Here is a 12,559-nt window from a genome sequence, read left to right on the forward strand (position 1 = left end):
TTATTCTCCTGTTTTCTCAAATCTGTAACCCACCTCCCTTCTCGTTTTCACCTAATAACCTCACCCCATATTTAACGACAAAAGATAAACAGCTGAAATAGTTGGAACATGAATTTCCTCATTATACCATCCACAGATCTTCCAACCCCTTTATATTCGTTCACACACCTCTTACTTTCCCTTTTGTTGCAAAAGAAGACAAACCCTCACTCTTGTATAAGCCAAAATCTCCTTTTGTGCTTTGAATCCCTTTCCCCTCTTGACTTCTTAGGGACTTTGCTGCCTATTGCTGTAATACCCCCATCACTCTTCCTCCATCACTAATATCCTCTCTTTATCATTCCCATTGGCATTCCTAACTGTGGTCTCATTTTTATGCTCTCTCCTTTACAGCAAAACATGAAAGAATTGTCTGTATTTTCTGTCTTCACTTCTTCATCTTTCATTGTCTCTCAACCTCCAGTCAGGTTTCCATCCCCAACGTTCACTGAAACAGTGCTTGTCGGTAGCTGATCACAGTGACTTCCAAGCAGTTAAATCCCATAGTCACATCTCAGTGCACATCAAACTCAATCTCTCATCAATATTTTACTTATCTGGCCGCTGCCTCTCTCTTGAAAAACTTCCTTGCCTGGACTTCTGTGATATCATATTCTCCTTTCCTACATCACAGGACCCCTCCTTGTCAGTTTCCTCTGCTGGTTGCTCTTCCTCTTCCTTTGCTTGCTGGAATGCCTCCTTTTCTCCAGCTATTTTGTCGGTTCATGGGATCTCCTCTAGTCCTATGGCTTTATATACCCATATCTTTTATGCCAGTGACTCAAAACCTGCTGTGCTGAACTTGTCCACCTAAAAATGGGCTTAGCATCACAAATTTAGCATGACTAAAACAGAATTTTTGATTTTTACCTTGTGTGAAATCTGCTTTTCTTGTCTTTGCCACTTCAGTATATGATAACACCAACTATCGAGTTGCTCAAAACCACTTCGTAGATTGGGGAGATAATATTTAACCTTTGTTGTGGGAGCAAATACATGAAAAATACTGATTGCCTTTTTTTTTTTTTTGAGATGGTATTTTGCTCTTGTTGTCCAGGCTGGAGTGCAATGGTGCGATCTCGACTCACTGCAACCTCTGCCTACTGGGTTCAAGTGATTCTCCTGCCTCAGCCTCCCAAGTAGCTGGAATTACAGGCACGCGCCACCACAACCCGCTAATTTTGTATTTCTAGTAGAGATGGGGTTTCTCCATGTTGGCCAGTCTGGTCTCAAACTCCCGACCTAAGGTGATCCACCCACCTCGGCCTCCTAAAGTGCTGGGATTATAGGAGTGAGCCACCGTGCCTGGCCTACTGATTGCTTTTAAATGTTTTTTTTTTTTTAATGGAAAGGGAGGCAGAGCATCTTGAATCTTCTCATATAATGATATAATGTGCACACTTTTATGTCTTGAGCATTGGCTTTTATCCATTTTCAGATGAATTCATAACTTATAAAAAATAACTTACTACTATAAAAGTAGATACCAGTAGATAACTTCCCTTTTTACCTGAGCTTCCTAATTTGGGGCATATAGTACTTCTAGGAATATTGCAGGGATATGGGGGGTGTGTGTGTGTGTGTGTGTGTGTGTGTGTGTGTTTGGGGGAAGTTACAGAATAGATAAGGCAGTATCTTCTTGGTTTGGGATTTTTGTGTTGGCAGTATCTTCTTGGTTTGGGATTTTTGTCTTCTTAAAAGATTTCATGGCGTAAAGATGAAATTAAAACATACGTAAATATATTATGGTCTGGACTTGTAAATCACATGAATTTTTAAGAAAAAAAATAGAACCTGCAAATAAAGTTCAGGTTTGTCTGCCATTTGAGACTCTGACCAGGAATGCTTTATAGATAAGCGTTCACTCCTGGCTGCTGGTAGGGCCACTCTGAAAGAAGACTTTGAAACACTACGGTTCATGATTTTTTTTTTTTTTTTAATGAATCTTGTCAAACCAGTTGAAATGAATGATTAGAATTAAGTTTCTCCAAGAAGAAGTTTAAATCAATTCCAAATTATCTTTGTTTAGTTTCCTTGGGTTAGTGTTCATAATCAAGGGAGAACCAGAATGTTCAGAAAGCCGGACTGAGACCAGAGAACTCTTTGTAATGAGACTCAAATGATTACCTGCCCGTCATGAATAGCCATGCATCTATTATTTCTTTGAGAGTGGGGGCGCCTTTCAAATTAATGAATACTCAGTAGCATCCTTTTAAGTCAGACAGAGAGCAGCACAAGCATTTTCTGCAAGAAAAGTGGTTTGTGTTGGTTCTGCGTCTTCATTCTCCCTCTACTTATTCTGCTTTCCCTTGACCTTCTAGTCTTCCAGTTCCTAGTGCAGAAAGGTTCTACACTGTAATTACTATTAGAATAGGGAAATATTGAAAATGGCTGTGAAATGTTTTGAGTCCCACTGTGAAGATAACATGTAAATCAAGTGAAAGACTATATTTTTCTGTGCTGTTTTTGTTTGTATTGTTAAATTTCTGCTATTTGAAAAAATATTAAATCATTATTTCCTTCTGACAACTTTCTCAACTAGTTGAATGTTAATACTATCTTAATAGCAGTTAATCATTTAACAAACCTTTGTTGAGTACCTGCCAAGTACCAAGCTATCTTCTAGGCACTAAAGGTTTAGTTATGAATGAGAGTAAAGAAGTTCTTGCTCTCATGGAGTTTCATTCTGATAAGGGAGATAGACAATAAATATGTAAACACACATATGATATCAGGTAATATTAATGCTGTGGAGAAAACCAAAACAGCTTCTCTTTTCTTTTTTTCCTCCTGATAAAACAGCTACAAACAGTCGAAACACCCAGTTAACCCTGAGCAAGCTACCTAATTTCTTCATGCCTTTGTTTTCTTATTTGTAAAGCATATTTACGCTGTTTACCTCACCAAGTTGTGGTATTTTAAAAAAGAGAGATGGAAAAGGGTTGGGGCGGTGAAAGATGCATGTGAAAGCCCTTTTTAAAATATGACTATAGGCCAGGTTTGGTGGCTTACGCCTGTAATCCCAGCACTTTGGGAGTCCAAGGCAGGCGGATCACCTGAGGTCAAGAGTTTGAGATCAACCTGACCAATATGGTGAAACACCATCTCTACTAAAAATACAAAAGTGAGCTGGCGTGGTGGCGGGCGCCTGTAGTCCCAGCTACTCGGGAGGCTGAGACAGGAGAATTGCTTGACCCAGGAGGCAGAGGTTGCAGTGAGCCTAGATGGTGCCACTGTACTCCAGCCTGGGTGAAAGAGCGAGACTCTAACTCAAAAAAATAAAAAAAAAGGAGGGGGTGCTGTAAATGTAAGATATTATTATTTGTGCTTGTTTAAATGGAGTCTGGAGTCAAAGATTTGTGTGTTTGGTGTATCTCAGTAATTCTGTCTGCATTGTTTGCTGTTTAGATTATAAACTACTGGAGAGTGGAACTCATGCCTTTTGGATTGTTTTAGCTTTCATTACTGTTTGGTTTTGGGGAATTTCTAGTAAAATATCAATACTTAATAGTTGCTGTTACTCTATAACACAGTGGAATGAATTGAGAAAAGGATTCAGGCATCAGATGGATGATTGTGCTAAATGATATTTTCAAAAATCTAATCCTGCTGTTCCATAATGTTAAAATAGAAGAGTTTGAGCAAAATTGTCCCAGTCTTAGTGGAACAAAAAGCATTTTCTTTTTGGCATGAATTCTGTGGTTTAGGTACAAAATAAAGCATTTTATGTCAAAAACTTCAGTCTCCATGATCCGATATCTCAGCTAGTATCTCTGTTAAATGTGTGTAAAAAGAAAAGTGACCAACAGAAGCAGTGTTTTTAAAAGCCCTAGATATATCCCTTCTTAAACACCTACTCTGCTATAATCTAGAGAAGCAGTTTGCTCTAAACAAAACCATTTGGTCTTCTAATTATGACTGTTGTCCTGTACTAAAAGTGATGTGTTTTTTTTTTTTTTCCAAAGGTACGTCAGCCTGTCATATGTATCAACAACCATGTATTTTGTTCAATTTGTATTGATTTGTGGTTGAAGAATAATAGCCAGTGTCCAGCTTGCAGAGTCCCCATCACTCCTGAAAATCCTTGCAAAGAAATTATAGGTAAGGGCCTGTTTTATATACACGTAGGAATAGGTTTGAAACAATCTCCAAATAATATATATTTTGGGAAGATTGAAATAGACTATTTTCAATGATGCTATTTGGCCAACATAATACTGAGTGGATGAGTAATTTGTGTAATGTGTATGTGGAGCAACTGGAGCACAAGGCACTGAGAGGTGCTAAGAGGAATAACCCTGAGAGCGTCACGGAACTTACATTTTCATAGCAACTGAACCAAAAGAAAAGCAGCGAGTGCTAAGGGCCTCCCAAAAAAGCCCAGAGAGTTCAGGCAAGAAACTTCAGCTAAGAACATTGAGAAGGGCTTCATAAGGTAGGTGGCCTTTAAGCTGGACATTTAAATTTAAGGATGGATAACATTTCAACTGGTGAAAATTAAGGAAGGCATTTCCTGCAGGAAGAATAGCATGTACTAAAGTTTAGATACAGGAAAACACAGAGCATGTTTTTAGAAATGATCAGTAGTCTACTTTGGGTTCGACTACTGAAATAAGACAAAAGGTAAATTGAGACTTTAGTGCAGAGAACCTTGAATGACAGCTAAATCAGGGACTTGCTGTAGGACTGAGAAGAAGGGTGAATCGGGCATGATGGTTTTGAGCATGATGGTATGATCCAAAGTGTGCTTTACGAATATTACTCGTGTGGTAATACATAGGTTGGACTATAGGAGTAGACAGGATGTGATTAGGTCTGGTAGGAGGCTTTTACCTAGGTGATAGAATATGTAAGTGAATTAAGGGTAAAAAATAAATTCTGTGTCACACTAATATTGGTGGGGCAGGAGGGGAGTAAAACTTGAACTAGAGGATCCTTGAAAAAGAAAACTTCTAAAGAGCCTTTTCAGAGTTTGGTTTTTATTCTACTCATATAAGTTACTTATTTTAGGTTGTAAAAATTAAAATGATTTCTACTTGTTTTTGCTTTAGGAAAAATTGAAAGTGAATCTATAATTAGCCAAGTAGAAAACATTTTTCAGAAAACCTAAGAAGTCATTGTTAATAGTCCCAAGTTAGGGAAAATGGACTTAAATTAAGATTATTTATTTATTTTTTTTTTGAGACTGAGTTTCGCTCTTGTTGCCCAGGCTGGAGTGCAATGGCGCGATCTCAGCTCAGCATAAACTGCCTCTTGGGTTCAAGTGATTCTCCTCCCTCAGCCTCCCGAGTAGCTGGGATTATAGGCATGCACCACCATGCCCGGCTAATTTTGTATTTTTAGTAGAGATGAGATTTCTCCACGTTGGTCAGGCTGGTCTCAAACTCCCGACCTCAGGTGATCTGCCTGCCTTGGCCTTCCAAAGTGCTGGGAATTACAGGCGTGAGCCCCTGTGCCCGGCCAAGATTTTTACAAAGCAAATAGAAAGGAATATATTTGCTGCACAGCAAAAGAACTAGTAGTACTTAGGAAATTAAGAGATATGAAGGAGCAATCAGAGTTGGCGCTTGGTACCTGGGTGGAGTCTAGTAGAGGACTAGTTCTCTGCTGTGTTGCATGCTACGGGGTTAACCTCTGTTTTTTTGTGTTTTTTTGCTTTTTTTTTTTTTTTTACCTGCTGAATTTCACCAAGGAGTCAAGTCTTTTCTTGCAGAATATGAACTTTGATGATCTGAATATTTTCCCCCAGCTTTTCTTCTCATCCCATATCCTACCTTTATTCATTCATACCTAAGTGATATTTCATAAATGTTCTCAAGGAAAATAGTTCATCTGTTTTTGCATTTGGATAGAACATCCTGAAAAAGAACATCTGTAAAATGCCTTTGCTATTATTATAATGCTAAGAAGTACAAAGAAGGTAACCAGAGCATCAGTGAAGAGCTCTCAGGAAGATTCATTGTGAGTGCATTTGTAACAAGTCATGACATATAGTTAATGCCATGACTTACAGTCCGTTGTAACTAGGCTGTTAGAATCCGTGAAAAGACACATTAATCTACATACATAGGTATATAGCAGTAATTTTTTTTTTTTTTGGAAACGGAGTCTTGCTTTGTCGCCCAGGCTGGAGTGCAGTGGTGCAATCTGGGCTCACTGCAAGCTCCACCTCCCAGGTTCATGCCATTCTCCTGCCTCAGCCTCCTGAGTAGCTGGGACTACAGGCGCCCACCACCACACCCAGCTAATTTGTGTGTGTGTGTGTGTATTTTTAGTGGAGATGGGGTTTCACTGTAGCCAGGATGGTGTCGATCTCCTGGCCTCATGATCTGCCTATCTCGGCCTCCCAAAGTGCTGGGATTACAGGTGCGAGCCTCCGCACCTGGCCAGTAATACATTTTTATGTAATCTGTTGGTTAAATGTAAATATAATAATTGGTTTTATTATTTAAATATAGTCTAGTTTTCAGAATTTGAAGTAGTCCAAATATGATAATCTATAGCCCTTTCCTCTACTGAGTTTGCTGGGATAAGATATATAAATATGTAAACACAGTATGAATGTATTACTGAAGATATTTCTTATGGTGTTATTTGATGTATTTTTTTTCCCTCAGGATTAGGATAGAGAAAAAGCCTAGATGTTAGCCCCAAGTGTGTATGTAAGGGAAAGGGTAGATATGAAGCTAGGAAGCTATATAAAACAATATGAAAAAGGATCATTTTCATTCTTCCCGAATCAGAACGAAAAATTAGGATTTTTTTTTTTCCCTATAGGAGGAACAAGTGAAAGTGAACCTACGCTAAGCCACACAGTCAGGAAGCATCTTCGGAAAACTAGACTTGAATTATTACACAAAGAGTATGAGGTAAACAATAATTAAAGTTTAAAATTATATTAGCAGTGAATTCAAGGTAAAAACTGACCTACCTCAGACCCCAGACTTCTTAGAGTAAATATCCAATGAAACTTAGTTTTAAAAGCTTATAAAAAAATTATTTGATAAATTCTTTTTCTTTTTTCCTTTTGAAAAATAGAGGAAAGAGATTTTTTGTTTTATTATTATTTTTTTCCTTTAAGTACCAAGGAAGGGGGGAATGGGATTCCAGAAAAAAGGGACAGATGGAAGCATTTCTTTCTTTTTTTTTTTTTTTTAAGTTAAAATTTGTACATCTACAGACATGTCGTTTTTATTTGCTTCCTGAAGAAGTTGGGAAAAAAGGGAAATCTCCTTGTGAAAGCCAGTCCAACCTCTACAGTCATCAGTTGCTTCTGCCTATGAAATTACTGATGATTATAAGCCTGATCAATGCTAGTAAAGTAAATACTATACCTTATGTCAACTGCCAGCACAGAGATTTTAGTGTGAAATGTGCTATTTCCTAATTGTTGTCTAAAGGTGAATGAACAGGATGATTGAACGTGGTGATGCTATTTTTACAAATACATTCATGCAAATAGAATACACACACTTTTGAAGAGCACACATTAAGCCCAGTGTTGACTACAGAAGGAGATATTATTGATCCCCTCTTTTGACTCAAAATGTCTTTCAGTTTAACTGTATACGTGGAAGCTACCTCAACTGCCTCAAAAATTTTTGGAATGCAGTGGGGCATAAATACATTATTAAATAAATGTTTATTCGTATATGTGTTCCCCACACATATGAATTTGCTTGTTTTCTAAAAATGCTATTTAAGTTGAAATGTATTGCAATGTAAAATAGTAAGTAGTACTATCTGTGTGACATTTAATGCTAAAATGTATTTTTATATAATGAATATCATACTCAGATAGTAAACAAATAAATCCTTTGGAAGATCACTTGAGCTACTTGGGAGTTTATTTTCTAACAGAATTTTTAAAAACCTCAATTTAAGGTTACATATTTATTATAGATGAATAAATGGCATCATAGTAAGAAGTTCTAACCCAAATGTTTAGTGACTGGTTTTAAGATAATAAATAGTTCCAGAGTGGGAAAGCTAATACTTGCAATAGTAACAGTAGTAATTGAAGAACCAGAACCCAGAAAAGTTAAAAATTATTCTGATATTATTCTGAAATGAAAAGTAGAAGGAAATGATAGATGGTTTCACTTATACTTCAAATATAGAAGTGAAAATATCAAACAAAACCCTAAAGATCATCTTTTTCTTTTTTGAGACAGTCTCACTCTGTCACCCAGACTGGTGTGCAAATGGCCTGATCTCAGCTCACTGCAACCTCTGCCTCCTGGGTTCAAGCAGTTCTCCTGCCTCAGCCTCTCAAGTAGCTGGGACTACAGGCACCTGCCACCACACTCAGCTAATTTTTTGTATTTTTAGTAGAGGTGAGGTTTCACCATGTTGACCAGGCTGGTCCTGAACTCCTGACCTCAGCTGGCGCACCTTCCTCGGCCTCCCAAAGTGCTGGAATTACAGGCACGATCATCTTGATAACTCTGTACAGTCAGCCCACCATATCCAAGGGTTCATCATCTGTGGATTCAAACAACCAAGATTGAAAATTTTTTAAAAAATACTATAAATAATGCAGTTTAACAACTATTTGTATGACATTTACATTGTATTAGTTATTATAAATAGAGCCAATTTAAAATGTATGGAAAGATGTACATAGGTTATATGCAAATACAGCACTAGCCATTTTCTGTCAGGAACTTGAGCATCCATGGATTTTGGTATCCCTAAGGGTCCTCAAACCAGTCCCCTGTAGATATGGGGATGAGGTGGGGACAAACTGTACCTTTTTTTTTTTAACCCAGCCCCCCTCAATGTACTTTTAAATTCCCCCAGTAAAACAGTTTAATGTTTTTTATTGTTTTTTGTTTTTTTCTGAAATGTAATCTACTTGCCTGTTGGAATTCATGTGACTTTTCTTATTTTCTGGATGATATCTTAAATAGAATCAAAGGTTTGGCATTTTTAAAAATCACAACTAACATTGAATTAAAATGAAGGCAATATAAATCCCAATTTTTATCAGTCAGGCCACATTTTGAGAATTTAAACTGTATGTGACTTTCTCCCTACAAAACTCTTTTGATGTGTAAAGAATCTATGTGTCTACAGAATTTTAAGTACAAAATTCAAACCATGTTGGCTTCAGTTTTGCATATGTATGTATGTGTTTAGTGTCTATGCCTGCCTCATGACTATGCAATGCTTTTTCAGGACGAAATAGATTGTTTACAGAAAGAAGTAGAAGAGCTTAAGAGTAAAAATCTCAGCTTGGAGTCACAGATCAAAACTATTCTGGATCCTTTAACCTTGGTGCAGGGCAACCAAAATGAAGACAAACATCTAGTCACAGATAATCCAACTAAAATTAACCCAGAAACTGTAGCAGAGTGGAAGAAAAAACTCAGAACAGCTAATGAAATCTATGAAAAAGTGAAAGATGATGTGGATAAGCTGAAGGAGGTAAGTTGTGGTTTTTAAAAATCTGTTATGGTTGTTTTTAAAATAAGTACCTTCAAAAGCATAAATAGCCATATTATCTTGACTCATCATCAGATGATGTGTGAGGAAAGGACAGAACCTCTGGATTAGCATTTATATGCAATAGGAATACTTTTTCTCATTTAAATATCATTAACTGCCAAGAAATACCAGGTGGTTCCATTTGTGACTATAATTAGAGACTGTAGTGCTTCTTTATAAGGTTGCATCTTCTTCTAGAAGAGTAATGCCAATTTAAAGGATGTGTTTCTGTTTCGTCCTCTTTGTGGTTTGCTATAGTTTTTTTAAGCTTGTATCAGCGACTTCCCCTGTGTACCTAAAACACGTACTCATTTTTGCACCTATGAAAGGAAAAGTTTTGACTTTATCTTTTCTATTGCTATCACTCTCTTATTTTTAAGATTGTAGATAGATAAATAAAGTCTTAGTGACTAATTCCAGGACAGCAGTAAGCAACTGCTTTAGAATACTCCGTGCAAAAGAATATTGTGGTTTATGAAACTGGTTCATTTTTTTCAATTATTCTTTGAACAAGGTACAGCATGGTGAGAAAGGCAAACCTCTAGGATTTTTCAGCCTAGAAAAGGAGATAAGATCCATGCCATCAGCACTAGATGTTACAGTCAACTCCTACAATGCTGTCTTGACCCAAGTGACCAGCCTTTAGCTTGAGTTCAAGTTTATCCACAGTGGAATTCTCTTGTGCTCTATGGAGATGGCTTTGTAGTACTCAGTTCTGCAGTCACATACTCAACTATTTGCATTTCCTTAAAATACTGTTCCTGTGTGAAATTTCTAAGTCTTATCTCCCAAAATTATTAATGAGATCCGTATGGTATTTTAAAGAAGTTCTCCTGTATATTGGCTCTGAGGTCCTCAGGTTAAGTAGCAGAGAAATATCTGCAACTTAGATGTTAGATGTGTGCTATCTTCCACATATAAAATAAATGTTGTTTGGGTTCAGAAAAGGCCAGGGTGAGGAGAAAAGAGAACCTAGTGCTTTTAGAGAAAATAGAAACTACAGACATAATTGTACTGAGTGTATTATAAGTGTGTAGGAAGGGGAAGTGTGTAGTTTCTTTGGGTATTGATGGCCAGCGTTTGTATGTTGATTTGTTAGAAAACAAGAGGATGCCAAAAGGAATGCCTACTGGGAAATTACAGTATTTGTCAATTTGCCTTGTTCCCTTTAATTTCCCTGGTTCTTCTTGAGCCATTGGTAAGCATATATGGTCTCCTTTGTAGTTATTAAACTTGTTTAAAGTTTTGGCAGTAAATACTTCTTAGAACATGAGGCTTATAAGGGTGACATGAGGGATGGATGTTAAAGAAGAATACATAAAGCACAGTTAATTTTCCTTTGCTCTTATAATGGTCACGTGTTAAATTCAATACTCAAAGCTACCCTGAGACTTCAGAATTATTTGGGATATTGAATAAGTCCATTTTCGATGCCTAGTGATGCTAGTAGGTAATAGACTATAAACTGGGACATAAGTAAATAAAGAAACACGGATTGCAGAGACAAAAACTAAAGTGTGGAGTGCAAAATAATAACATACTATAAATCAAATACAGGAATACAAAAGATTCAGAATAAAGAACTACTTAGCATGAATGACGTGGACTTTTTTTCTGATATTACCTGGACTGGATGAGTTTTGAACCATCACGAGGCCAGTGTCATTACCCAGTAATCAGTGTTGAGAATGCAGAAGAGTTAGCTGAAATATTCATTATTCTTTTAGGTGCAACAGGTAGGCAGAACTCTGCCCTTCATAACTTTTACTCACCTAACCCTCTTGAACTTGAAAATATGTCTGATAGTTGAGGAACTAGCAAGCCTATAATGAGAAGTATTAGAGAGTCAAAGGACTATTGAGAGACTTCGAAATACAGCTATACAGTAGTGGTAGGGGGCAGGGAAGGGGAAAGGAGATCAAATGAGTTTCTAATTTAAGTTTGTCATCATCATCAAAAAGCATTCACTAAGTGCCTCCCCTTATGGTGCTATGCTTGAGAGCTTAATTCATTGTCTGCATATATGAGGAAGTAAATGGCTTTCCTTATATCTTCAGAGAAGCAGTAATGGTGTTTATCAATCACTTAAAGAATTAACTCTCCACAGTCCTGGTTGGTGTGCATCCATAAAGATAAACAGATGCCTAGAGCCCAGAGGGAACCTAGATGGGTCTAAGTAAGGGAGTTAGACTTTATGCCCCCAATAATGTTCTCTACCTTATTTCTCCTGTAATCCTTGCGATGCAGCGTATGTGGGTAGATAAGTAATACAGTCAGAAGTTCTGGAAATTCATAAAAGTAATGGCCAAATTTTTGAAATACATTTTTAAGGCTTCTTTGTTTAAACCTTTTTTGGTGACAGTTATTCTTGTGACCCATTCACTTTGAATATAAATGTTCTAGTCAATTTCCCTTGCCCAGGTTAGTGAAGTTGGTTTCTAGTCTAGGGAGTGTTATTTTTATTTGTAATACATAAAAGCAGTGAGTAGGGAATTTAAAGGAAGTAGCTTCTAAGAAGACTCTAAAATTTAAGCACACTAGTTTTCAGTGTGTCCAGAATCAGTGTTGAGCCTCTAGATTTTCTAGCAATTGGTGTCCTGTTAGGTAATTTTTAGGTATTACACAATTCAAGAAAGAAAATCATACTTGGAAGGTTTTTGTTTAATCAAAGAACAAGTCATAGAATTTATTAGAAAAGATTGATCCAGGCCGGGGAAGTGGCTCATACTTGTATTCCTAACACTTTTTGAGTCCAGGGCAGGTGGATCACTTGAGGCCAGGAGTTCAAGACCAGCCTGGCCACTAGGGCGAAACCCCGTCTCTACTTAAAATACAAAAATTAGCTGGGCGTGGTGGCACACGCCTGTAGTCCCAGTTCCTCGGGAGCCTGAGACAGGAGAATCATCTGAACCCTGGAGGTGGAGGTTGCAGTGTGCCAAGATCACATGACTACACTCCCGCCTGGGCAACTGAGCAATACTCTGTTTCAGAAAATATATATGGATGAATGGATGGATGGATGGATGGATGG

The 12,559-nt window shown here is 37.4% G+C and overlaps 1 protein-coding gene across 2 annotated transcripts in view; it reads left to right on the forward strand.

Annotated features, from left to right (window-relative positions):
• Positions 1–12,559, forward strand: part of RNF219 (ring finger protein 219) — a 43,665-nt gene that overhangs the window by 9,884 nt on the left and 21,222 nt on the right. Inside the window, exons 2-4 of one of the 2 annotated variants that reach the window (XM_011997298.1) lie at positions 4,005–4,140; positions 6,817–6,908; positions 9,220–9,468. In XM_011997298.1, the coding sequence (XP_011852688.1) occupies positions 4,005–4,140; positions 6,817–6,908; positions 9,220–9,468 (477 nt within the window). The remainder of the gene's footprint in view (positions 1–4,004; positions 4,141–6,816; positions 6,909–9,219; positions 9,469–12,559) is intronic. The other variant, XM_011997299.1, reaches the window with a different exon arrangement.

This window comes from Mandrillus leucophaeus, unplaced genomic scaffold (assembly GCF_000951045.1).
Source record: "Mandrillus leucophaeus isolate KB7577 unplaced genomic scaffold, Mleu.le_1.0 Scaffold536, whole genome shotgun sequence".
NCBI classification, from domain to species: domain Eukaryota; kingdom Metazoa; phylum Chordata; class Mammalia; order Primates; family Cercopithecidae; genus Mandrillus; species Mandrillus leucophaeus.